Source organism: Ictidomys tridecemlineatus, chromosome 3 (genome assembly GCF_052094955.1).
Source record: "Ictidomys tridecemlineatus isolate mIctTri1 chromosome 3, mIctTri1.hap1, whole genome shotgun sequence".
In the NCBI taxonomy this organism is placed as follows: Eukaryota; Metazoa; Chordata; class Mammalia; order Rodentia; family Sciuridae; genus Ictidomys; species Ictidomys tridecemlineatus.
Genome location: NC_135479.1, coordinates 62,807,790 through 62,835,273, shown reverse-complemented (window position 1 = coordinate 62,835,273; position 27,484 = coordinate 62,807,790). Strand labels below are relative to the sequence as shown.

Sequence of the window (27,484 nt, the reverse complement as noted above, 5' to 3'; positions counted from 1 at the left end):
GGCGCACACCCCCAGTCAATCAGCATCACAAACGCACCTCGCCCCGCCCCCTTCGCGCGCGCCTCGGGAAGAAGACTACAAGTCCCAGAAGGTAGCTCGCGCACCTCGCCACGTGTTTTCTCCGCCCGCCAATGGGCGGAAGCGCCGCGTGAGCCTGCTCCCGCCCCCTCGGCGCTCTCGAGCCAATCGGAAGGGGTAGTGTGTGTGTGTGCGAGGGCAAGTGGGGAGGGGGACCCAGCTCAGGACAGGGAGGCCCTGCTCGCAGGTCCCGGGGTCCGGGTGCCGGCCCGAGAGCTTGGTCCGCAGGCAGCGGGCGGGTGGTGCCCCCTCCTGCCCCCACCCCGCGCGTGCGCGCCCCAGCCCCTCCCTCCCCGCCACCCTCCTCAGCTCCCGCGCGGCGGCGGCGGCGGTTCCTCTCCCCCTCCCCCCAGCCCTGGCTCCGGGGGACCCCGCGATGCCGGTCCGCACCGAGTGTCCCCCGCCGGCCGGTGCCTCGGCCGCCTCCGCGGCCTCGCTCATCCCGCCGCCGCCCATCAACACCCAGCAGCCCGGCGTGGCCACCAGCTTGCTCTACAGCGGCTCCAAGTTCCGCGGCCACCAGAAGAGCAAGGGGAACTCGTACGACGTAGAGGTGGTGCTGCAGGTGAGCGCCGGGCCGGGCCGGCCGGGGCCCGAGGGCCTCCTCGCGGCGCTCACGGGCCGTGCCCGCCCTCGGCTCCTCGAGCCCGCAGCCGCGGACCAGGCCCTCACCGCCGGGGCCTCCTGCACCCGGCGCCTTCCACCCGGGACCTGCTGCGCCGGTGTCTCACACACTCTTGAGCCCCAGACCTGAGCTGCCCCTCGGACCCAGAGCCTGTGGTGACCGGCTCCTGGCAGACCCTGAACACTGTCCAGACTTGAATCCCGGGGATCCGGAAGCCCTGCCTTGTCTGGCCGTCTTCTGGCCTGGGTCCTTCCTCCCCAGACCTGTCGCCCCACACCAGTCCCTCTCAGACCCTGAAGAACTCTCCATTGGTTTCCCCAGACTTGGGGCCCAGGCCAGATTCTGCCAGACCTGAGACACGATCCCCTATTCTCAGACCCTGGGACCTCCCCGCTCTGGTGGTTTCCTCTGTAGGAGAGGTTGATCAGCCTCCTGAGACTGGGGGGGCATCCTCCCTCCTTTGGCTGAGAGCCCCGAATCCACACTGATCCCTCCCTCGTCCCTGTCTCCAAATAAACCAAGTACTCACACCCTGGGTGCCAGAGTGGAGCTCTTCACCAGTCTGTTAGGACCTTACCCCTTGGGGTCCCTGATACCACCTCCTAATTCAGTTTCTTAATGGTCCAGGCACCCAGCTGCCCTCTTCCCCCAGGCTTCTCATAACTTCCTACCCAGTTCTGTGGCCACTTCCCATCAGCTCCAAGTCTTCACTGGCCTCTACCCAGACTTTCATCTAGCTCATTACTTGGTCCAAGGGACCTTCTTTCAAAGTGTTCTTAACTTTATCTACATAGGCATAGGGCTTCCTCCGAGTCTCTGATACCAGTATACTGGGAAATCTAACTCACCCAGTTTTTATTTTGTGTCCACTCACCTCCCTGTGTTTGACCTGGATTTCTGAGTACCTGCTGCCAGTCCCAGATCAGCTTTGGAATTACAGCTTCACCTGCCCAGGGCCTTTCCTATGCCTTACCTCTCTCACCCAGATGTTGGCACACTTGACAGTTTTTCCTAGCCAAAGGAGCTTGGTGGTGGTAGATACTCCCTTTTATCTCCCTTCCCCACAAACTATTCTTCCTCAGTTTTTACTCCTGCCTACTTGAGGACCCACTTTCCCCCTTCCTTTTCCTATTCCTTCTGATACCAAAAGCCCCTCCAAACACCTGTCCTTTGAAAACCCTCTCAGAAGCTTAGAGGCCCTATATGCTGCCTCACTGCCCTCCTTTGTGAGGGTGGACAGTACCTGTTCCTCATGCTCACTCTTTGCCCTCTTAGTCTCTCTTCTGAACAAGTAGACTTTCTACTGAAAAGACAGTAAGGGTGCCTCTTCTTTCTGCTAACTGTAGAGCATTCCTCAGTTCCTTTTTTTCTTACTGCTTTGTGAGAGTAAATAGTTTTTCTTCTGGCTTTGGCTGAGAAAGCTGCATCCTCATGTTAATTGTGTCTTTGATCTGTAAATTTAAAAGTTCTATCATGAGATGTGATATTTATTGTAATTAAAAAGCTACTGTAGCTGAGATATTTTAGTCCCATAACTCTATGCCTAATGTGATTCTTTTTTTTTTTTTTTTTTTTTTTTTTTGCTTAAAATGTGAGACTATGAAGGTCAGACTGTTTTTGTTTTTTTCTGATGTTGTTTGTTTTGTTTTAAATTCAGCTAATCATAAAATTCTGGAAGTAAGAATTCTGTCATGTTTGGATAGTCCCAAGTTTGTGCCCATTCGATGTTTTCCAGTGTGATAGTCTACCGATAGAGTAGCTAGGTGTCTAAAGGAGTCTGCTTTGGTTACTTCAGTGACTATTCCTTTCTGTGATTATTTGTGTTATTTCTGAACTCTCATCAGGTGCCAGTCTCCTTGTGAACCAATAAAAGCCATGATTGAGTGATTGACTGGTAGGTCTCAAGCCTCCCAGACCATCTGACTGATGGCTGGAAGACACTTAAGTAGGATGTCTGATGGTGGGGGCAGTGGCCATGCCAAGGAATGCCACCCTACATCTGGATTGGTGAGCTGCTTATTCACATCATTGCGACTTGTTAGTGGCATGAGAATTGCCCCACCATCTGGTTTTTCAGCCAGGACAAGTTTCTTAGACTTAGCCTTCTCAGAATATTTCTCCTGTCTTTCATAAGCCTCTTTCTTTTTCTTTTCAAGCACCTTTATTAACATATAAAATTCACATACTATATAATTCACCTATTAAAGTATACACTTCAGTAATTTTTAATATATTCAGAGTTGTACAGCCATCACCACTACCAAATTTTAGAACATTTTTATCATCCCCCAAAGAAACCTTCATACCTTTCGCTGTCATACCCCGTTCCAATCCTAGGCAACTGCTAACTTTTTTTAAATATATTTGCCTGTTCTGGCTATTTCATATAACTAGAAACAATATTTATCCTCTTGTGACTGGCTTATTTAACTTTGCATGATATTTTCAAGATTCATGAAATTCATCCATATTTTAGGATGTATCAACATTTCATTCCTTTTTATTGTTCCAGTGTTCATTGTATGGATATAACAACCTTTTGTTTATCCATTGATAGACATTGACGTACATCAACATTTGGGTTGTTTATACTTTTTGGCTATAACAAATAATGCTGCTATGAACATCTGTGTACAAATTTGTTCATTTATGGTTGTTTTTGAGATGAGGTTTCACTGTATTGCCCAGGTTGACTTTGAACTCGTGGACTCAAGTGATCCTCCTGCCTCAGCCACTTGAGAGCTAGAATGTAGACTTAGCACTGTGCTCAGCTCATGTACAGATTTTTATGGCTGTAGGTCTGGTGGGTAGACAGACCCAAGAGTGAAACTGCTGGGTCATATGGTAACTCTATATGTAACATTTTGATGAACTACCAGTCATTTCTAAAGTGGCTGTCATTTTACATTTCCACTAGTGACATATGAGGATTCTAAATTTGCACATCCTCTCCAACACTTGCTATTGTTCATCTTTTTGACTGTCATCATCCTGATGAGTGTGAAATAGTAGCTCAGTGTGGTCTGTGTTTGAATTTCTCTGGTGGCTGGTGGTGATGAGTATCTTTTGTGCTTTTTGGAGCATTTTCTATTGGGATATTCCAATATAGTGTTCCTCAAACCTTTATGGGGTTCTGACTGGATCTTTTTTCCCCTTACTGCGACTACTTTTTCCCTCTCCTACCATTCTAGAAGCCACTAGTAGAGTGAAGCCTGGGTCCCTTTAAAAGGAATATTAAAAAGAGCAGCTGTTGGACACAGCTGTGCTGTGAGACTTCCTTGCTGAACATTTGCCTTGTTATCTCTCTCATTGAGATTCTGCCCCCTCATTTGGTGAAAACTGTATGTGTTGTGGGGTAATTTGAGTTCACCAACCATCATCAAGATCAATTTGGGCAGAATAAGAGAGACACATGGTTGAACGGAGGCCAAACAGAAATTCTGATTCTTGAGCATGTGATAATCCATGCAAATACGAGCCAATTTACAGTTCAATTTTTAATTTTATTAGCAAGTATCCCTGCCACCTGATACCCTTTCCAGCAGCTGTGAAACCCCAAACTATACTGAATTCAATGAGAATTGCATACATGAAATTTAAGGCCTCAGGTTAGAACTTTTAATAAAAGTTCTTTGCTGAACCATATTAGTGTGAATCAGCTGTTTTCCGTAATGTCCAATGCCAAGGTCAGCAGATGAGGACACATAAAATGCTTTGGCAGTTTTCACATGGAATACCTTTGTCACCAGCACCAAACTGTGAAGGCACTTTAGCTTTATTGAAGCTCAATTGCTTCGGTGCTGACATCATCTGGCTGACCAAGTTCATTACAGTTTTTAAGGACTGCCTTAGTATTTCATTTATGGTGTAATCGACCCAAATCTGATAAATGCCACAAAACTTTGCAAGTTTCTTGAAATGAGACTTAATTTAAAATGAAAGTCTTATTGTGCTACAGGTACCACTAAACCTTGTTTTGCTTTGATTCAAAGGTTATTAGGCAGAGTTCCAGAGTTCGTGACAATTGGATTCATTTTAAGTCACAAACTCACACTCTGCCTGTTCAGGGTGAGTCTGTATAGATTTGGATAAATGTACTAGTTAGTATGCTTTCAGCCATGAGTAACCATATTTTGCATTTCAAAATAGTTTACAGAACAAGTGAACCTATTATCTCACATTGTAAGGCGTTTGGAGGTGACGTGGTCCCAGGATAGTTAATTAAGGGGCCAAAATTCTTCCATCTTACTGGGCTGTCATCCCTAGCATTGTGTGGCCTGTTTCTCCTCCTGATCTCTTCTTAATGGCTATTCTAAGATTGGACTCTGCATACAGATACTACCACCACCAGGGGAATGAAAAAGGCCATTTCTTCCTCATGTGCTTCTTTGAAAGCTAGTGCTCTTTTGTGGGTGCACCCAGGAGATTTTTCACACACATCTGATTGGCCACAACTGGGTCACTCACCCCTAAACCAATGACTTGTAAGGAGAATGGGGGCTGTGCTTATCTTAGATCCATCAAGGTTGACCAGATCTTTTTTTTTTTTTGCGGGGATAGGGTATGGAGTATTGACCTCAGGGGCACTCGACCACTGAGCCACATCCCTGGTCTTATTTTTTGTATTTTATTTAGAGACAGGGTCTCACTAAGTTTTTTTAGCACCTCACTTTATGCTGAGGCTGACTTTGATCCTCCTGTCTCAGCCTCCTAAACTGCTGGGATTACAGGTGGTGCACTACTGCACCCGGCAGTTGACCAGGTCTTTCAGAACAGGGTAGCTGCCAGAACAAAATCTAAACCCTGCCTGCATGAAAAAAGAGGAAATTGGTTGTAGGCACTCGTCAGAGTCTCAGCAACCAATAAGTGGTGGCTACTAAACCTCAAAATTTACTATGTCTGTTATTCCTATTTATTTTCAGCTCATGACTCTTCTCATTAAAAAACTCAAGCATCTGTATGTGAATAGACAGGGCAGATATTTACAATATAATCGGAATTTTGATTGGTATTTTGGTTCATAACTAAAATTATACCATGTAAGTCTTCATAAGGTTCTGTTCCTGAATATTATTCTCATTTCATAAAGAAATAGTGCAGCATGGTACTTTGGATAAATACCAGGGCAGGAGTATATTTTTTAGACTAGTGATTGAGTAGCAAGGAAATAAAGGGAAGCTAGTTAGACATTAGAAAGTCAGACCCATGGGCTGGGGTTGTGGCTCAGTGGTAGAGTGCTCGCCTAGCATGCACAAGGCACCGGGTTCAATCCTCAGCACCACATAAATGTAAAATAAAGATATTGTATCCACCTAAAGCTTAAGAATAAATATTAAAAAAAAAAAAAAAGAAAGTCAGACCCAGGTTTAGGGATGATACCCATGTGTACAGGTAAATAGACCTGGTGCTCAGTAACGCGCAATGTAGATGAACTTGTGTTGGAGACTGCAGAAAATGAGATTTGAGAAGTGGGCTCACTGTTCCCAAAAGGCACTTCAGTCCCAAGATTCCAGCTTAAGGAAGTTGAGAGGGCCCCGAGATCAGTTTGCATTGTCAGAACAGGCACGTGTATAGTGGTGCAGTCCCAAAGGCTGGTAGAACCTTTGGCTACACTGTCCTTGCACTGACCACCAGATCTACCTGCTCTAGCCTAGCCTCACAGGGTTTCCAGAGTACTCCCCCAGCATGTCCAAGGTGTATTCATTCGTGTGTAATGGTCTGTATGTCCTTTTCTTTTCAGCACGTGGACACAGGGAACTCTTATCTTTGTGGATACCTGAAGATTAAAGGCCTTACTGAGGTAAGCACTTGCTCACTTGAGCTAGAACTGGGAAGTGGGTGGCACACTCAGCAGTCTCGCAGGGTTGAGGGCAGGCAATCCCAACTCCATTTCTAAGCATTGTTATCATATAGGGAACATACAGTGCAGTTCTGATGTGTCCTGCAGAGAAGTACACACATCCACAAATGTTTCCCCCTTTGGTGGTAAGGATAGAAACTAGGACCTGAGGTGTGCTAAGCACACATGCTCTACCATAGTTCTGCCCCCTCATAAATCATTTAAAGAAAAGTTTGTAAATATGTCACAGTGTGATCAAAACTATTCATTTTGTTATATTTTTTAAGTAAAAATGTGTGTATATATATATGTGTGTGTGTGTGTGTTTAAGTATGTACATACACATAAATATATACATGGTGAGAATATAGGTACTATAAGTACCATAAGTTTAGTAGTCTCTGAGATAAGCATCAATCATTCAAGAACTGAGCTTCATTGGAACATTGAAAAGTGGCTGTCCCATCTTCAACCTCATAGGTAAAAGTAGAGTGTTTTCCTTCCTTAGATCTTAAGTTTTCAAACTTCAGAATTCCTGGTATTTAGAAGGTAAGAAAGAGCATCCCTTCTTTTCCATTAGTGGGTAAACAGGAAGAGGAAGGAAGGCTGAGTGGCCACTGAGCTCTGCTGTGAGTGCCTGGATGTGACCTTTCTGCAATGTCCTGTGGCCTGATATCACTTCTTATAGTTTTGATGATCCAGCAGTATTGGGCTGTGTCCCTTACTCCCTCAATTTCAGTTTCCTCATTTGAAAAGTAAGGATCAAAAATCTGCTCTGCATTTTTAGTGAACTTTCTAACAGGAGGAAGCCATATTAGAGTAAGTGGCAGGCAAGAATATAATATGAATAGAGGATGATTCCCTCTGGTTCTCCTGCTTTACTTTGCTTTTCTTTCTTTCTTTCTTTTTTTGGCCATGCACTACCACTGAACTATACTCCCAACCTCTACCTACTCTTCTATATTAGGAGATGAATTGAGGATTTCCTGTGAAATTTGTTGTTTTGACAAAAGGTATCATCAATCAAGGAGGGGTAGAAAGTGACAATAAAGGATTTTAGCTTAAAACAGAAAATGCTCAATTTGTAAGGCAGTAGGTATGTTTGTTAGTGGAGCACAGAATATAAATATTTAACTTCATAAAGAATCCAGCAAAATGTGTAGCACATTGGAATGTTAACTCCAAAGCCAGTCATTTGGGTCATAGGAAGCTGCACAGAAATGATAAGTAACATTAGAAATCTAGACACAGTATACAGAAATTCTAACGACTGTGATCTCTCCATGGGAAGCAAGTTGCCTGAGTAAGGGACTTACTGAGGGAAACCCCTGTGAGTCAGGAACAGCAGTGCTCCTTTAGGAGCAAGGATTAGCATGGCCCTTCACTGGGGCAGCCAGCCCACTGGGAACTCTAGGCTCTTTTTCCCCCCATACTTTTATGGGATTCGTTGTTACATATTCATACATGCACACAATTTAACAGTATTTTTCCCCAGTATCTCCTCTTTCCCTCTCTTCCTTCCTCCCCCTGGTAACCTTAGGCTCTTAATAGAACTGTAGGGACTCATTCCTCTTGGCAAAACTGCTCTTCAGATAGAATGACCTCTGAAGGTCACAAGTCTACCCCTATCAAGGTTAAGCGATGAACCGATGCTTCCAGTTAAAGAAAGGTCCATCTTTTTCCTAAGGTTTGCAAGTCCTGCTTAGGCCTCAGATGCTTACAGTTATTATTATTATTATTTTTTTTTTGTACTGAGAATTGAACCCAGAGTTGCTCTACCACTGAGCATGTGCCCCAGCCCCTTTATATTGTTTATTTTGAGACAGAGTCTCACTAATTTGCTGAGTATGTTCTTGAACTGCCATCCTCCTGTCTCAGCCTCCTAAATCACTGGGATTATGAATGTTTAATACTGTACCTGGTAGAATTTTGGGGGGTGGGGAGATTTTCCCCCCCACATTTTTTATATTGGTGCATTATAATTGTACATAATCAGAATTATTTTTTAAAATAACTTTACTAGTAGCTTTATTGAGCTGTAGTTCATATACCATATAATTCACCCCCTTAAATTAGAATTCTAGATTTCTAATGTTACTTATCATTTCTGTGCAGCTTCCTATGACCCAAATGACTGGCTTTGGAGTTAACATTCCAATGTGCTATACATTTTGCTGGATTCCTTATGAAGTTAAATTTTTACATTCTGTGCTCCACTAACAAACATACAATTCATTGACTTGGTATATTCACAGAGTTGTACAGCTACTTGATAACTTGTAAAAATTACATATCTGATGTATGGTTGTTGTAGATTATTAGTAAAATGCAGAAAACTGTAATTAATACGAATGAATTTTATACCTATATTTTTTATTTGTTTTATCATTTATAATTGTTAGAATATCAGATTTGTCCTTTATTTGAGTTAGACCTTGTAAATGGTGTGGGTCTTAGTCTTAATAGTCACAATGTGCAATATTAAAAATTAAATTGAAGATAATGTGCCTCACATTTACAAAAGTACAGCTTTATGGTTTATTCATGTGCCTTTTAAAATGAAATCCCAGTATCATAAAGAATGTGTGTTAAATAACATCATGCATGCCTGAGCCAGCCACCATTATACCTTTCCCAGGAGCCCAGCAACTGGCAGGGTCCATGGTTGGCCCCTTTACTAACTCCTTAGATGAGTTTGGAAGCTTCAGTCGAGGTTATGCTCGACTTTTTGGAAGCAGAGAGATGGATCACACACTAACCAAACTCACAAGATACTGATATACAAACAAAAGTGCCCATTTACTCTTGGAATGAGGTGCTTGCCTATTCTAGAAGTTCTCATTGACATACTGGCCAAATGAATGTTAATCCCTCAAAAGACAAGATTGCAGGAAAGCCAATGCACACATGATCTGACAGTTTTGGGTGAGCCTGGAATCAGTGAGAGCTTTTGGTTGATGACTTCCATGACTGAAACCCATTGCCGGCCTCGGGGTAGGGTCTGTTGCTGCTTACCTGTCTCCCTCTTTGATTTTTTTTTTCCCCTAATATTCTTCCTGCTGGCATGTGTTTTTCTTTGCCTCTGTAAATTACTCCCCATTAGGCTACATAGTCAAATGCTTGAGTTTCCTGTGCTGATCCTGAGAAATACTCAATCTTTTTTTTGTAGCTTCTGTACAGATTGAATCTCATTCACTAAGCATTTATTTAATTTACCACAGTTTGGGGGTACCTTGTAGTTACGCTGACACACTGCCTAAAGTATTTTAATATTCTGTCAGTGCAGAATCATTCCTTAGGAAAATTAGTGGTTTAAATCATAAGGTTGTTTTTTTTTTTTTTTCCTTTTTTAGTGCTGGAAATGGAACACAGGCCCTCATGCATACAAAGAAAGCACTACAGTACCCCTATCCCTAATCTATAGTGCACACACACAAAAAGGTTAAAATGCTCATTTAGGGTCTGAGGATGTAGGTCAGTGGGTAGAGGAACTGCTTCAGTGTGCTAGGCCCTGGATTCAATCCTCAGCACAAAAATATTTTTTAAAATAAAATCACAATATCTTATTTTGATATTTTCCTTTTGCCATAGGAGTATCCAACTCTTACGACCTTCTTTGAAGGAGAAATAATCAGTAAAAAGCATCCTTTCTTAACTCGCAAGTGGGACGCCGATGAAGATGTTGATCGGAAACACTGGGTAAGTAGGACTCTGCTCTCAGCAGTCCAGAGACTGCTGGAGAGCTGAGGGACTCTAGGAGCCAGAGACCTTGTCCCTTACCAAGAGGCGTTTGGGGCTTTGCAGCCAGAGGGTAACTGATTCTCACACACAAACTCCAGTTGTTTCATCTTCCTTTTTCTTTCCCCCCTTTTTTTTTAAATGGTGGCGATGCTGGGGATTGAACCCGGGGCCTTGTGCATGCTAGGCAAGTACTTTACCACTGAGCTATCTCCCCAGCCCTCCATCTTCCTTCTGAAAAGTTTAGCTACTGACCAAACTCCTCTTAAATAGCACACAGCTAATGATTGCAACCGCTGAGTTCCATATACAGCTGTGGATAGCTGTCAGAATCTCAGCAGTATCCCTGTTCTTTACTACCTGTGTCCATCCTCTAATTACCTCTGCTTGGGACACCCCTGTGAAACAAACAGCAGTCCTCTCTGATATTGTGGTTGACCTGAGATAAAAATACCAGTGATGGAAATTTAGTGGGAACTTAACCTTGTATTGTTTTGTTCTGTATTTGCAGTACTAGGGATTTAATTCAGGGGCCTTTTACCATTGAGCTACATCTCCAGTTGTTTTTTTGTTTGTTTGTTTTGTTTTTTATCTTGAAACAGGGTCTGGCTAAGTTGCTAAGGCTGGCCTCAAACTTGAAATCCTCCTGCCTCAGCCTCTTGAGTTGCTGAGATTGCATACAGGTGTGTGCCATGGCACCCAGCTAGAACATTGTTTATTTTCATCCTGTCAGGACAGATACAGAGCAAGCTTAACCTAAGGACCAGCCAGACACCATGGAAAAATCCAGGCTCCCCACTTTTTATCTGCCAAACATACCATGTTTTATTCCCCAAGAGTGAACACTTAAAAACAACATAGGGCTACTGTCCTGGTATCTTTTCTCTGATTGTCAAGTCTTGTGTGTTCAGAAACTGTTTCTCAACCTATCATTGAAGCCTTTGGCTTAGTTGACATGGTGATGTTACATTTTTGTTTAATATGGAGAAAGTCCAATGTTCTTATCCATTGTAAATCCACCATTGTAAACCCACCAGAGATGACTGGGTCAGTATTGAAGATTCTAGAACTCATTCCTCCTGCTGCCACACAACCTCAGCAAGTAAACTCTCCCTGATTCTGGGACCACAGCCTATGGCAAGGACTGCTGCAGACTCTTGTCTGTGTCAGCCTCACTGTGCATCACCACTTTGTTTATTGATGCTTTTCAAAATTTTGGGTTTCAGTTCAATTTAACTTGAGCCTTTTAAAACATTTTTCTGAAAGTTATATGTTTTGAGTACAGCAAGTGAACACCAAAAGCTAGATAGTCACTTATGTGTTTTTAAAATATGAAGAGAAGAGCAAGATTCAGGTATCCAAAAGGTTGGGGGAGCCCAAGTAGTGTGTGATGGTGTCCCTCAGAGTTGGTAGGCTTCTGAACCCACCCTTGCCTAGGGCTGGGCTTGTCTTACTTGGCTTACCACCTCACCAGGTGGCTCCTTCTTCACCTAGAAAAACCCCAGTGTACGAAGTTTATCCTTATAATAAACCATACTCTCTCTCTCATGCAACTTTGTTTTGCTATTTCAAATTGGTCCTGCAAAAAGCATAGTCTTTGAGACCGGTGACGGTTCAGTCCTCAGCACAAATCAAATACCTGGAAGCATCTGTTAGTTGCCCCATTAACTTCCAGTAGAACATTGGACTAGACTTTGCTAGACTGGGTTGAAATATTCAGGGTGAGAGAAAAACGAAGAAGGCCACGGGTCACCCCGGCCTGAGGATGGAACCTAGAACTTCATACACAAGAGGCAAGTGCTGTACCACTGAGCTACATCCCCAGCATCAATGTACGCATTAGGTAATGATTAATTCAGGATAATTAGCATAGCCCTCACCTTGAACTTTTATCACTGGTTTTTTATTTAAGGTGTTTTTAAAAAACAAAATCAATACATATTTATTTAAGACAAAAAACTACAGGGAAAAAATTGTGTATAATGACAACACCTAAAGCTAAAACAGCTGTTAGTCTCTTCCTGAATCTCTTTTGGGTATATACAGTTAGTCTCTCTATATGTGGGTTCTGAATTCATGGATTTAGCCAACTACAGATAGATTTGGGGAAAAAATTACATCTGTATTAAATACGTGCAGACTTTTTTTCTGGTTGTTAATAATGACCTAGTTAATACAGTAAAACAACTATTTGTATAGCATTATATTAGATATTAGAAGTAACTTGGCTGGCGCATACCTATTATCCCAGTGACTTGAGAGGCTAAGGCAGAAAGATCACAGTTTGATCAGCCTTGGCAACCTAGTGAGACCCTGCCCCCCGCCCCCCCCCCCAAAAAAAAGGATGTATCTCTGATAAAGCTTCCCGGAATTCAATCCCCAGTACCAAAAAAAAAAAAGGTAATCCAAAGATGACTTAAAATATATGGGAGTATAAGTGCAAGTTGGTATGTAAATGCTATCCCATTTTAAATAAGGGACTTGAGCATCCACAAATTTTGATATCTACAGAGGGTCCTGGAACCCATACTCTGCAGATACCAAGGGATGACTATACCTTCTTTTGTCTTTTTAAAAATGGCATCATAAGATTCAGTTTTGTAACCTATTTTTAGTCTGTTTTTTCTTGGGGGCTGGTAGGAGAAAGGGTCTCACTATGTTGCCTAGGCTGGCCTCAAACTCCTGAGTTCAAGTAATAGTCTTGCTTCAACCTCCTGAGTAGCTAAGACTAAAGACATATGCCTCCTCACATAGCTGTACAGTCAGTCTCCTTTTAAAATTTAGCCACATTATATCTGTTTGCAATTTCTACCTAAATTGCTGTCCCAAACTCCTATATTATGTCAATGGACCAATTTTACTATATCCTCTCTCCTTTGTGGCTATGCTGTCTAGTGATTCTGCATAGTTCTTTTTGCTCCTGTGGATTTACTTTCAGAGATCTTCTCATTAGTTACTCGTAGCTTTCCTGTGTTTGTGATAGGGTGTTCTAAGAGGCCCTTGAAGTTGCAGTCATTTCCCATCCTTCAGCCATTTCCTCAGACTATGTTAACTGGACAGGTGTAGTTCAGCTGTGCCTCAGCTGGAGACCTGGTGTCTGCCTCTAGTTCAGGTCTCTGTTCACTGAGGATGAACACAGGCTCCTTCTCTACTACCTGGAATTAGTTGTCCTTCAAGCCATTAGTTCTGATACCAGCCCCTCCCTCTGTTGATCAATATTGTACTCTGTTTTTTGCTTTCAGGGCAAGTTTCTGGCTTTTTATCAGTATGCAAAATCATTTAATTCAGATGACTTTGACTATGAGGAACTGAAGAATGGGGATTATGTCTTCATGAGGTGGAAGGTAAGGTCCTATCCAGGCCTCTTCCAAAACTTCCATGTGTGCTCCACATACCTCTCTACAGAAGGCAGGCCTCCCAGTCAGGGGCCTCTGTGCCCTGTGCTTGTAACAGTGTCTTCATGGCAGGGTCTTTATACACTTGTAAAAAGCAGCCACAATTCCAGAGCACACACTGCTGAGGCCCCAGCTGGCTTTTCCGGTCATACTGACAGCAAGTGGGCTGTGCCCAGGTGGGTACCCTCTGACACTGTTGTTTGTATCTTCTTCCTTTCCCTTCTCCCACCCAGGAATCCCTTTGAACTTCCAGGTTGAATCATCTAAGTGTTGTGTGGGTTCAGGGCAACTTTCTTTGTACTTAGTCATCCATTGCACCCTGTTCTACCACAGGCTTAAATGCCATCAGAGTGACTGGTCTCCTTACCATATCCCTTTCCCAGGGCCCTCTGCTTCCTGCAGCTCAGGAAATGAGGGACCAAGAATGGAATGTAGATTTTCCCCTCAACCGGGGCGTTGATTCAATGGTTTGTCCCTTGCCCAAGAAATCCTTTTGCTCCCTGCTCTGATAGCAATATATAGGTATAGACACAGGATAGCAAAATCCTGGAGTAGATCTATTAATTTACTTTGGGGACATGCACCACTCTCATCCCCTAGTGCCTTATTGTAGGAAGAAAGCTATTTTAGCATGAAATCTTGTTGACTTTCCTAAAGACAAAGCATCTAGAATAGTGGTTCCCCATTTTCATTTTGTGAAATCAATCGTTTGCAGGATGAGGATCATGACTCCTTTACAAGACAGGTACAAGGTTTGGTGATCAAATGCTGAGCCCTACCCTCCCAGCTTGCCATCTAACAGGATGCATGCCAACTAAACCTTTAAAAGAAGCATCTTTTGTCCTAATTTGAAATCTTAAAAAAAAAATTGGCAGGGCTAGGGATCAAACTCAGGGTCTTGTGCATAATAGGCAAGTGGTCTGCTACTGAGCTACATCTCCATCCCTAAATTATGTTTCAAAAGTATAACTTCAGAGGTTGAATAAGAGTGTCTTTAAATTTGGGGTTGGGGGCAGATTTGGGAGCATAGCTTAGTGGTAGAATTTGCCTAGCATGTACAAGATCCTGGGTTCCATCCCAGCACCACCAAAAAAAAAAATTGAAAGCAATGGAGTTGTCTTCGAAGAATTTCTCAGGGTGACTCACAAGTGAGCCTTTGGTTGATATCCTGAAGCCCTGGGGCTTCTGATCTAGGCTTTCCAGGAGAATAGTAGCAAGGACATGGCCTTTCAGCTCTTGGTGCCAATACAGTGGCAAACTTGCCTCTCTTCGTAATGCACCTGGTCAAGATCAGTGCTGTTCTAGTTGTTTGGATGAGGTGTAGAGCTTTGGAGATGTCGCAGAGTCTCCTGGCAATCAATCCACTCCCAGAACTATCACAGACCAGAAGTGACTCACTGTTCTAAAGCTGATCAAGAGCCCAGTGACAGTTCATGGGAACTGGAGCAGAAACATACTCCTTCCAGGTCATTTCTGTCTGTGGTCTCTGAAATATAGTTGAGCAGGTGACTGTCATTGATTTATCTATTAGGTGCTTGGGGCTTCTTTGAGTCACTAATCCTGGTGAGCTCAAGACAGTTTGCCATGGAAGTACATAAAATGCTCCAGCCGCATGAGGGCACTATCCAGAAGTCAAGCCGAGACCCAAAGGCTTGCTGTCACCCAACAAGTGTGGCTCAAAATATAAAGGTCATACTTTTTTCTCATATGGTCCTTAGAACCCCTTGATGCTTAACAGGGAGGCGTCAGGGGTGGTCTGAGAACACTGTCTGTTACTGACGGATCCCTCATCTGTGTGCAGGAGCAGTTCCTGGTCCCAGACCACACCATCAAAGACATCAGTGGTGCTTCCTTTGCCGGCTTCTATTACATCTGCTTTCAGAAGTCAGCAGCCTCCATAGAGGGTTACTACTACCATCGGAGTTCAGAATGGTAAGGCCCTCAGTGGCCAGGGGCCATGGCAGATGCTGCCTGCCTGCTCTGGCTCTCCCCTGGCTCATCGCACCCAAAAGGAAATCTCTCACCCTGCCTCTATGGATTTCATGCTCTATTTAGGTGCTGAGGCCCTATTTAATTGACTTCAGTTGCTCAGAATAGGGCCTTATTCCCAACCACAGAGCAGACTAAATGAAATAAGACTGAAATATTATATGAAAAAGTTCATTTCTAAAATGCCTTCTTTTTTTTTTTTTTATTTTTTATTTTTGGCAGTGCTGGGATTGGAACCCAGTGCCTCATGCATACTAGGCAAGCACTCTACTTTTGAGCTATACTTCCTAAATTCTTTTAATAAATTTAATTTTGGCAATGTTCATCTCATCTTTCTGACTTTACATTTATTCCTCCCAAATTTAATCAGTAACTAAAATGTAAGTTACTCCTTTGTGAGTTTTTGGCAGCCAGTATTCATCCTACGTGCACTAGAGACCATGTGACTTGACAGTCCTACTCTGTGTTCCTCCAAGGTGAAGCCGGAAGAGCACCTCAGTTGCTTGCTTTTGCTACCTTTTGGGGGACCCTCCTGCCTCTTTGCTGCTTCTTTAAGTACCTTGCTATACCTAGCTGGTGAGCCCTGTCATGAAACACCTGATTTCCTCTCAGAGCACTTTATTTTCTTCGAAATTTTTCATTCTTTGGTGACTCAGGAGTGACCCTAGCCTAGACAGACTGAAATTCTTAGTACAGTGGCCAATCTTGTAGTCATGATCATTGGGTTTTTAGTAATCATTGCTTTTTAAAATCAGATTGATTGATTGATTTTTAGTTGTTGATAGAGCTTTATTTTATTTCTGTGAAGTGCAAGAATCAAACCCAGTGCTTCACACAAGTCAGGCAAGTGTGCTACCGCTGAGCCCCAGCCCCTGCCCAGTAATTATTGTTTTCATATGAGTTTATAAAACTTTTCATAATCCTTTTTATTAAATAACAGCTTTATTAAGATTATTTGCATTTCATACAATTCACTCTTTAAAGTATACAAGTCAGTGATTTTGGAATACTAACAGTTGTGCAACCATTAATTTTAGAACACATTCATTCTAGTGGGGTACAGTGGCACATGCCTGTAATCCCAGCAGCTTGGGAGGCAGAGTTTGCCACTTGGGAGGAGGATCACAAGTTCAAAGCCAGCCTTAGCAACTCAATGAGACCTTATCTCAAAAAGGGCTGGGAATGTGGTTTAGTGGTTAAGCACTCTAGTTTCAATCCCCAGTACTAGGGGGATAAGGGGGACATCCAATGTCCTTCCTTCCTTCTGGGGATTAAACCCAAGGTCTTGCACGTGCTAGGCAAGTGCTCTGCCATTGACCCTTATGTTCACCCACCCAGCCTAGAACATTTTCATCACCATAAGGGGAAACCCCATCCCCCTTAGCCATCACCCCCACTCTTTTTCCCCTCCCAGCTTTAGTCAACCACTAATCTTTCTCTGGGTATAGATTTGCCTGTTCTGGATATTTTGTATAAATGGAGTCCCACAACATGTAGTCTTTTGTTTGGTCTCTGGCATTTTTTACTAAGAATAATGTTTTAAGGGTTCATACATATTGTAACATGTATCAGAACTTCATTAAATGATTACCAAATAATTTCCCATTGCATGAACATACAACATTCTATTTATCCACTCCTCAGTTAATGGACACTTGGGTTGTAGCCATCTTTTGGCTATTCTGAATAATGCTGCTATAGGAGTATGAGTGTACAAGTTTTTTTGGTTCCTGCTTTCAGTTCCTTTGATTATATACCTAGCAGTGAAATTGCTGGGTCATACAGTAGTTCTATATTTAACTTTCTGAGGAGCTGCCAAACTTTTCCACAAGCAATGCATGAGGGTTTTGGTTTCTTCACACCCTCCCTAATACTTGTTATCATGTCTTTATAATTATAGCTATCCAAGAAGCCATGAAGTAGTAGTATCTCATTGTAGTTTTGATTTGCATATTCCTGATGGCTAATGCATATTCTTTTTTTTTTGGCAGTGCTAGAGATCAAACCCAGGGTCTTATACATGCTAGGCAAAAGCTCTTTTATTATTACTATTTCATTTTTTTTAATTGGGGTTTTGTTGTTGTTTGTTTGTTTGTTTGTTTGTGGGCTTGTGGTACTGGGTATTGAAACCAGAACAGTTTACCACTGAGTTATTGCTAGCCATTTTATTTTATTTTATTTTATTTTATTTTATTTTATTTGGGGGGGGTACCAGGGAATGAACTCAGGGGCACTTAAACCACATCCCCAGCCCTATTTTGTATTTTATTTAGAGACAGGATCTCACTGAATTTCTTAGCGCCTCACCATTGCTGAGGCTGGCTTTGAACTCTTGATCCTCCTGCCTCAGTCTCCCGAGCCACTGGGATTACAGGCATGCTGCACCACACCAGTTTTAGGGTGCTTTTTTTTAATAAGACATGCTACAGTTGCTTCATAATTAGAGCAGAATGTCTAAAATCTGTTCACCTTACACATAGTTCAGGAGAATTAATACATATACCCACAGAGATCAAATAGGTTCAGCTTGTGAACTGTAAATGAATTAGCAAAGCCAGATGTTGTAGTACCCATCTGTAGTACTACTACTTGAGAGGCTAAGGCAGGAAGATCACTTGAGCCTAGGAGTTCAAGGCCAAGCAGGACAACACAGCAAGAGCCCATCTCAAAACAAAACAAAATGAATTGGCTTTATAGGCAGAATTTGATTTGTCAGGAACTCTGGTTTAGGGGTTTTCTAATATCCTTTGCTCAGTGGGCATGAAGTAACTACTTCTCATCCTGTCTCTTTCTCTGTTACAGGTATCAGTCCCTCAATCTGACCCATGTCCCTGAACACAGCGCACCCATCTATGAATTCCGGTGACAGCGGTTCAGAGCGGCAACCAAATAAAACTGAACTTGGCAACAAAGAGCTTTGCCAAGAAAATTGTGTACCTGCCAGAACCAGGAGAGGTGTGTTCCTGTTTCTTCACAAGCAGACTTGCATCAGAAAGCATGAATGTTAACTCACAGAATCCAAGGAGCGTGGCTGACCGGCGGGGCAGGTGGAGGAAGCCACCTCCCTTCCTCCTCCCTCTCTGTGGCAATTTGGTCGTCATCTGTCTCTAAGCTACCTTAAACGCACTTTTCCTTCCTGCACAGCTAACTTCTACATCACTGAAATGCCCATCCCTTCCTCGGCCCTTGCCTCCAGCCGAGTAGAAGGTCAGCTCCCCGGTCACCCTCAGCCTTGGTGCTCAGTGGTCCCCGCCCAGGCCCCTGTCCCTCCCCCAGTTGCTTGTCCGGTAGCCCAAGGAAAGGCAGAGCCCCAGCGCACTTCTGTGCCCCCAGAGCTCTGTACAAAGAGTTGGCCAGCTGTGGCAGCATTTGCTGCCAATGAAATGAGACCTCATCAGTCTTCGGTCCCAGTGCTTCGTGGGGTCAACGGGCATTCCTGAGCCCTGTACTGTTAACAATGCAAAGCTAGCGTGTGGCTGTCAGGTTCCCTGGGCCTGCTGTGGGGATCACTAAATTTAAGGCTTCCAGATCCCTGGCAGGAACAGATCCCAAACCTGCTTACTCAGTACGTTTGCTCCAAACTTTTGAACTTGAGGGCAATACTAAACTTAAAAATAAGAGTTTTTTTATTACAAAATTATTTTTATGGTCCCTTTAATGAGGACCCAATGGCAAATGCACAATTATTCAGAATTACATTTTATCGTTTTCACATTGAAAACAGCAAATGTTGACTTAGTAATTTTTATATCTATATCTATATGTATATGTATATTTAATCAACCAGCAGTTTTGAAACGAGTCATCCTGGTACAAAAGTTTTGCAGTATCGCATAAATTATAGTGCTAAACACAAGAGCTGTTTTGGGGCCAGTTTAGCCTTTGTACCTCCTCCTTTTGCTACTCAAAACAACAGTGCTTCGTGTTGACCTTTCCACGAGGCCAAAGGGGTCTTTGTTCTCCAGAAACAGTGACTGAAATGGTGGGATGAGGGAGGGGTGGGAAACATGAACATGCTCAAATAACTCGAGGCTCATGTGCCAAAGTGTGTGTGTGCGTGCGTGTGTGTGTGTATGTATGTGTGTGTGTTTTGTTTGTTTTGTTTTAATTTTTCTAAATGTTTAAGAAGCTTAGTGTGTTGGCATCAATTGTAGCCCACAAATATGGGCAGGGCTTTGAGGAATTGGCATTTTTCTGGTGATTTATAAGACTTAGTCTGAACACAAGAGGAAAAGCTTTAAAAACAAGATAGCATTGGAGCTGAGGATGTGGCTCAATGGTAGAGCACTTGCCTAGCATGTGCGAGGCCCTGGGTTCCATCCCCAGTACCCCAAGGAAGAAGAAAAGCATTGTAACCCACAGGAGCAGAGCAACCTACAGGTTGCATGTCCATAGGCAGCATAAAAGAACGCACAAAGCCCTTCAGTAGGATGAGTGGTAGGGAACGTTTTTTATTCTTAAGAAGTGACTTTCCTTTTAATGACTTATGTACTGTATGTTACTGAGACTGAATGTTAGGGGAAGCCTTAAAGGAGCAGATTTTGGGAAAGTAGCCAGTGGGCACTTGTGACATGTAAATTTGTAGTCCTAAGACCATTCAATAAGATCAGGACCTGGCAATCCTAAAAAGTTACTCTGGTAACTTTGATGGAAAAATCATTCACATCTATTTCCAGAAATGAGTCCAAGATATTTTTGGACCTTAAAACTCAAGCTAGGTGCAGTGGTGTGCACCTGTAGTCCCAGCTGCTCGGGAGGCTGAGTTAGGAAGATCACTTGAGCCCAGGAGTTTGAGACCAGCCTGGGCAACATAGTGAGACCCCATCTCAAAACAATAAATTTAAAAAAAAAAAAAAAACCTACCAAGACTGGCTCTGGTCACACTTGTGAAATGCTTACTGTCGTTTCAGTTAAGCTGAGGGACGTCACAGAGTAAAGGAGGACAAAGGGGTGCACTGGCTTTCCTCATGTGACACACCGTTCCTCTTTGCCTCAACCCTCCTCTCCCAGCATCCTCGAGGGAGACAGACCCCACTCAACCTGGTTGGAGCTGGGGCTTGTGTATGTGGCTCATTTACAGGAACTGCTGGTGTCCTTTTGTAGACCAGTCAGGCCAGGTTCTGTCGTAGGGATTCTTTTTTTTTTTTTTTTTTTTTTTGTTCTTAGCTAGGTAATGAAGAACTCCAGTTGTACTGGGGGAAATAAAGATGTGAGACCTTTACCAGACTCTTCAGGCACGTCTTTAAGGAAGATTTGTCCACTCAAAGTCTGCCCACTGGTCACAGGGACAGAACTAAGCATTTTTCCACCTCCTCTTAGTAACTCCCAAATGTTCCACATCAACTCCTTTCTCTCTGTCCTTGAAGGACCTGTGGGGAATCATCTCCACCTGTAGTTATTCTTTCCTCAACCTTCTCAGTGGTTTACATGCCTCTGATACTATGTGCAATATTTTTGGTTGACACTTGTAATCCATCATTAAAAGACTAGTGCAGATTTCCTACCAAGGTCTTCTTCTACCCCAAATGAACCTGCCATGAGGTGGGGTCCTAGGGATTTGGCCGTTCTTACCCCACTGCTCAGAAAGCTTCTACTCTGCCGTCCCCAGCCTCAGCCCTGTTATGTCCTGACTTACCCTTCCACCCACCCATCCTTCCAAGGTTGATAGAGTGTTTCAGCTGCAGTCCAAAAGCAACTAGACAATGCCTAACGTTAAGTAGAAAGTCAATCCGTGTGCTGGTTCTGTTGGCAATGTTGAAATCAAACTCCAGGGGAGCAAAGGGGTTTTTCAATGTCTTTTGCTTTCAGAAACAGGGAATTTATATTTAAGGCCTTGAATTGATTTTTTTTCCTCATAAAATAGTCTGATAAGCTAATTTTTAAAAAGAAATGCCATTAAGTATGTTGCATTGTGGTTTAAAATTACTAACGAGTTCTGAGAAAGAAAAATATTTGATTTTGGATCTTAAATGTTTTTAAAAATTAGATTTGAATGGGCGCAAAGTATGAATATTTTGTTTCTTTATGGAGGACATGTGGAAAGGGTTTAAGGATTTGGGATGGGAGAAGTATTTTGCAGAGCTATCAATGTCCAAATAATTTTTAAAAAATAATAAAGGTATTTAAGCAGTGTGTGTGTCGTATTTTCTAAATCAAGAGAGTCCCATTAGCAGAAGCCACTCCTTTTCTGGCCTTTTGGCTGCAGAGCTCTCCAGGGCTGGCCAGAGACCTGTGTAGCCAGGAAAGGGCTGAGGCCCTTTCAGGGAAACTATTACAGTGGTCTGATTGCGCCTGCCTTCCATTCTGGAGGTTTTCAGCCAGCCACTGCACACTTCTATTAGAACTCCATTTTGTTAATTCTATATTTTTTTCAGAAGCTTTTTTTTTTTTTGCACACACAGGATTTATACTTTTAACAGAGAAAGTCAGTCACAATGGCTTACTCCTGGCGCCTGAGGGCAGGAGGATCACAAGTTTGAGGTCAGCCTGGGCAATTTAGTGAGACCCTGTCACTAAAAGTGGGGGAGCGCAGTGCTGGGGATATACAACTCACTGGTAGACATCCTGGGTTCAATCAGAAAAATGAAAATATGCAGATAGGCTGTCCATTCTCTGCTTTGCAGTCTGGTGTTGCAACAGGTGATCCAGTTGCCAGGGTCTATAGGCCATTCTTGCTACTGTGACCATGGTCCTCTGAGGGAATGCTAGAACTCCAAATCATAGGTACTGAAGTTCCTAAAAGGCATGGTATGGTGGCACATGCCTAAAAGGTATGGTGTGGTGGCACATCCCTGTAATCACAGTGGCTCGGAGGCTGAGGCAGGAGGATATCACAAGTTCAAAGCCAGCCTCAGCAACTTAGCAAGGCCTTAAGCAACTTAGCAAGACCATCTAAAAATATCAATTTAAAAGGGCTGGGGATGTGGCTCAGTGGTTAATTATCCCCAGATTCAATCCCCAGTACCAAAAAAAAAAAAGCATGCATGGCTGTGTCCTGAAGCCAGATGGCACCAAGCTTTGGCCCTTGATTGTGCTGCATCCTGGTCCTTAACTCAGCAGTCACATTGATAGCACCTCCCTAGGCATTGCCAAGAAACACAACTGGAAACGTTTTTAAGAAATATTTCAAGTGTTGAAGAGGTTTAAATTTTAAGCAAGTTGAAATGATAAGGGAATTTTCATCAATGACTGAGCAAAGTTCACTTGTGTGTGTAAAGTTTTTTTTCTCCCATAAAATAGGATTTTAAGAAAGGAACAGCCTCAACACAGTGCTGAACTCATGATTTAAGGCACCAGATTTTGTTGAGTAGAAAAGGCATGGGCAGCCTGAGTTCTCCCCATCCACCTGTAGGACTAATGTGCCCCCATATGCATCAGCTAGTATCTCTGAGCTCAACTTCTCTCATGTGGAAGGTACAATTGTAAAAATGCAACACTCGGGTTGTGGCTCAGCGGTAGAGCACTTGCCTAGCACGTGTGAGGCCCTGGATTTGATCCTCAGCACCACATAAAAATAAACATAAAGGTATTATGTCCAACTACAGCTAAAAAAATTTTGTAAAAAATGCAACACATGAACTGGGGTTATGGCTTAGCGGTAGAGCACTCACCTAGCACATGTGAGGCCCTGGGTTCTATTCTCAGCACCACATAAAAAAATAAAGTTATTGACAACTACAACTAAAAAATATTTTTTAAAAATGAAACACATATAAAATGTTCTTCATAACAAAAAGCCAGGTGTGGTGGTGTGTGCCCGTAGTCCCAGATACTTGGGAGGCTGATGCAGGAGGATTGACCAGCCTGGGTAACACAGCAAGACCCAATCCTCCCCAAAACAAGAAAATAGTTGGGCACGGTGACACACCTTTAATACCAGCAACTCAGGAGGCTGAATCAGGAGGATCTCAAGTTCAAGACCAGCATGGGTAACTTAAAGAGACCCTATCTCAAAATAAGGACTAGGGATGTAGTTCAGTGGTAATGTGCCCCTGGGTTTGATCCCCAGTATAGCCACCCCCCAAAAAAAGAATGCTACAAAATATTTACTAAGGCTTGATACAATGCACTGTGCTAGATAGACATTAGGAATTAGAACAGTTATTAAAATCCTCTTTGGTATATGAAACTTTTTTTTCTTGTTTTTGGAAATGGAGCCCTCCCTATGTTGATGAGGCTGACCTCGAACTCCTGGACTCAAGCAATCCTCCTAATTATTCCAATCAGCTGGGACTACAGGGCCCAGCCACACACCCAGCTAAGACTCTCAATTCTTTTAATGCCCAATTTGTGAGAGAGAGAGAGAGAGAGAGAGAGAGAGAGAGAGAGAGAGAGAGAGAGAGAGAGAGAGAGAGTGTGTGTGTGTGTGTATACACTAGGAATTGAACCCAGGGTGGGGAGTTTACCTCTGAGTTACACCTCCCCCCAGCCCATCATATTTTTTCATTTTGAAACAAGCTCTCTAAGTTGCTGAGTCTGGCCTTTAACTTGCAATTCCCCTGCCTAAGGCTTACAAGTAGCTGGGATGGCAAGTATGTGCCACTGTACCCAGCTTAGTGCCGAATTTTTAACCTTTACTTTGGTTTCAGACCATTCATGGGAACATTAGAAACAATAGAAAATGTGTAGATTCTGTTAAGTGGGAACCAATTGAAAGACAGGACAAAAGGAAAGTTATAAACATGAGTGCTGTCTCTGCTGACCTGAACTGCACCTGAGAAGAAAAGCATTGAAATTGTTCAGTAATAACATAAGGCAGCTGGCTTTGATTTAAAAAAAAAAAAAAAAGTGCCTGAAAATTGGATTGCTGTTGAGCAGATTTTTCCTTCTAAAACATCTCCAGTTTGAAGCTTCCTATTTGTACATAACAGGAAAAACACGTAAGGCTTTTTATTGTAGAGAAGCATATGCTGGAATTGAGTCTATTTTTGCCATTTTTCCCCTTCTGATTTCTCAATGAGCTTCATTTTCCAATGCACAATTTCCCGACAGCCCCTACATCTCCATACCTTCTCTAGCTGGTATGACTTGCAGCAACGGTACTCAAATGTAGCTGCACCTGTCATCTTGGAGTTGACTTAAACTTTTCATGTCAAGGCACGGCACAGTAGCACCCGTCTATAATTCCAGTGACTAGGGAGGCTGAGATGGGCGGATCACAAGTTCATGGCCAGCCTCAGCAATTTAGACTCAATCTCAAAAAATAAAAAGGGCTGGGGATATGTGTAGCTCAGTGGGTGCCCCTGGGTTTAATCCCCAGCAGGCATGTACACTCAGGTGTGCACACACAAATGGCTTCTATTCTTGTGGATCAGATACAGAATGATAGACCTAGTAAAGAAGTTACATTCCATTAGATGTCATGTTAAATGATAAGAATTATTGGAAAGCAGAAGGCAAGCAAGGCAAAGAGGATTCAGAGTGCCAGCCTGGGGCAGGGTAAGAGCTGCACCTTTTAAAAAGGTGGTCAGGCTGTGAACCTCATTGAGCAGGGGATGTTAAGCAGAGACCTGGAGACAAGGGAGTAAACTAAGAATATGTGCAGGGACAAGCATTTCAGGCAGAGGGAACAGCTAGTGCAGAGGTCCTGAGACAGGAGTGAGCCAACTGTATTAGAGGAACAGTGGGGAGGTAAGTAGTAGGAGGTGAGGTCAGAAGTGACAGCAGTATGAGATGTGCATTTTGGAACAAGAGAATCAGATCCCACAGGACCCTGTTGGTTGTTGCACTGATGTGGACTCACTGGCTTTTACCCAGAGAGAGATGAGAGCCCATCGGAGGATTTGAGCAGAAAAGCATCGAGACTTGATTTAGGTTAAAGGATCCTGCAGACTGCTGGTAGCAGATAGATTATAAGGAGGCCAGAAGACAAGTAGGGAGACCCCTGTGAAGGCTGCTGCAGAGCCCAGGGGGAGGGCATTGGTGACAATCACAGAGTCGAGCAGAAACACCCACAAATCTGTGTGTTTTTTTTTTATTATTTTAATAAATTTTTAGTCATAGATAGACATAGTACCTTTTTTATTACTATTTTTATGTGGTGCTAAGGATAGATCTCAGAACCTCTCACGTGTTAGGCAAGCACTCTACCACTGAGCCACAACCCCAGCTCCCCCACCCCCACCCATGTATGTTTTGAAGATAGAGCCAAAAGGATTTGGCAACCAACTAGGTCTAATACAGTATAGTGGCACAAGAGCAGTCAAGGGTCTGAGTTTTGTTTTTTCTCCAAATACTGGGAATTGAACCCTGGGGCACTTACCTACTGAGTTACATCCCCAACCCTTTTAATTTTTTTTTTTTTTTAAATTTTGAGACAGAGCCTAGCTAAATTGCCTAGGCTGGCGTTGAACTAACAATCCTCCTGCCTCGGCCTCCCAAGTAGCTAGGATTACAAACATGAGCCACTGTTCCTGGAAAGTCCAAGGTTTGGGGCCTGGAGACTGGAAGGAAGGGAGTTGCTATTGTTGTTAGTTAACACTGTGTTCGCTTGTGGAGGTGACTGAGCTACAATATGGACAGGCCAAAGACCAGAGAGAGTCTAATCATTTAACCAAACCGTTACATACACCTACTTCTAAGGAGGTCAATCCTTGACTCTCAATGGCTTGACCTAACCAAAACTGATTTCTCATTCACATCAAGTCCATTTGGCACAAGGTGGCACAGAGCTCTGTTCCATCAGACTGGCAGCAACTTGGTGGACACAGCTCTACCATCTTTAACTTTCTATGATTGCCTTGAGCATGTGCAGGATCAAGCATGCTAGCTCCTGCAGGCGAGTCTGGAAGAGGTTACATTGCTACTGGCCATTTGTACTGTCATACCCAACTGTTAAAGCTCTGGGAAATCAGACCTAGCTGGGTGTCTCAAAGGAAAGGAAAACAGATTTGATGAACAGCAGGACAGTCTCTGAGGTGCAAAGGTCATGGCTAGAACAGAAGAAAACAACAGTCCTGCTATGAATGCTAGGATGTGTGAAGCTGAGACCAATGTGCACTGAACTTCCAAGGGGTGGCAGATGTAGGCACTCAGGAGAAATTCACCAGGAATGTATGGACCAGAGATAAAAGGAATCTGGCTGGGCGCAGTGGCATATGTCTGTGATCCCAGCGACTTGGGAGGCTGAGGCAGGAGGATCACAAGCTCAAGGCTAGCTCTGGCAACTTAGTGAGACCCTTTATTGAAATAAAAAAATAAAAAGGGCTAGGGATGTAGCTCATGGGCAAAAATGCTTCTGTGTTCAATCCCTAGTACCAAAAAAAGAAAAAAGAAATCTGGGACAGAAGAAGAATGAGATCACTGAGGGTTGAGTGTTATTACAAGGGGGACAGGAATCTAACCCTAGGATTCTCCCAACATTAAAAGCTCATGTAAGGGGGTAGGGTTGTGGCTCAGTGGTAGAGCACTTGCCTAGCATGTGTGAGGCACTGGGTTCGATCCTCAGCACCACATGTAAACAAATAAATAAATAAAGGTCCATCAATAATAAAACATTTTAAAAAATTAACAGGCAAAAGCTCATGGACAAGAGAAGTCTGCAGATGAGACAAAGGCAAAGTCAATGAGGTGAGGGGCCAGCCAGCACCCTGTAAGCTACATAAGGCACGACTTACAGAACAAAGAGAATTACAGAACTTACAGAACATATATGTCAATTGATGTTTATCTTCATGGTGTGAAGAGGTTTTTTTTAATTTAATTTTATTTTATTTTTTAAATTTTGAGACAGGGTCTTGCTAAGTTGCTTAGGGCCTAAGTTGCTGAGGCTGGCCTCAAACTTGAGGTCCTCCTGCCTCAGCCTTCCTAATTGCTGGGATT

At 43.2% G+C, this 27,484-nt stretch overlaps 1 protein-coding gene across 1 annotated transcript; it reads left to right on the top strand.

The window, feature by feature from the left end:
* The first annotated feature begins 208 nt into the window (after positions 1-208).
* Positions 209-21,796, top strand: Gid4 (GID complex subunit 4 homolog). Its single transcript, XM_078043030.1, has 6 exons — positions 209-643; positions 6,444-6,503; positions 10,134-10,241; positions 13,523-13,624; positions 15,477-15,607; positions 18,467-21,796. The coding sequence occupies exons 1-6, from the start codon at positions 455-457 to the stop codon at positions 18,528-18,530; spliced, it is 654 nt and encodes a 217-aa protein (XP_077899156.1). The 5' UTR covers positions 209-454; the 3' UTR covers positions 18,531-21,796.
* The last annotated feature ends 5,688 nt before the right edge of the window (positions 21,797-27,484 follow it).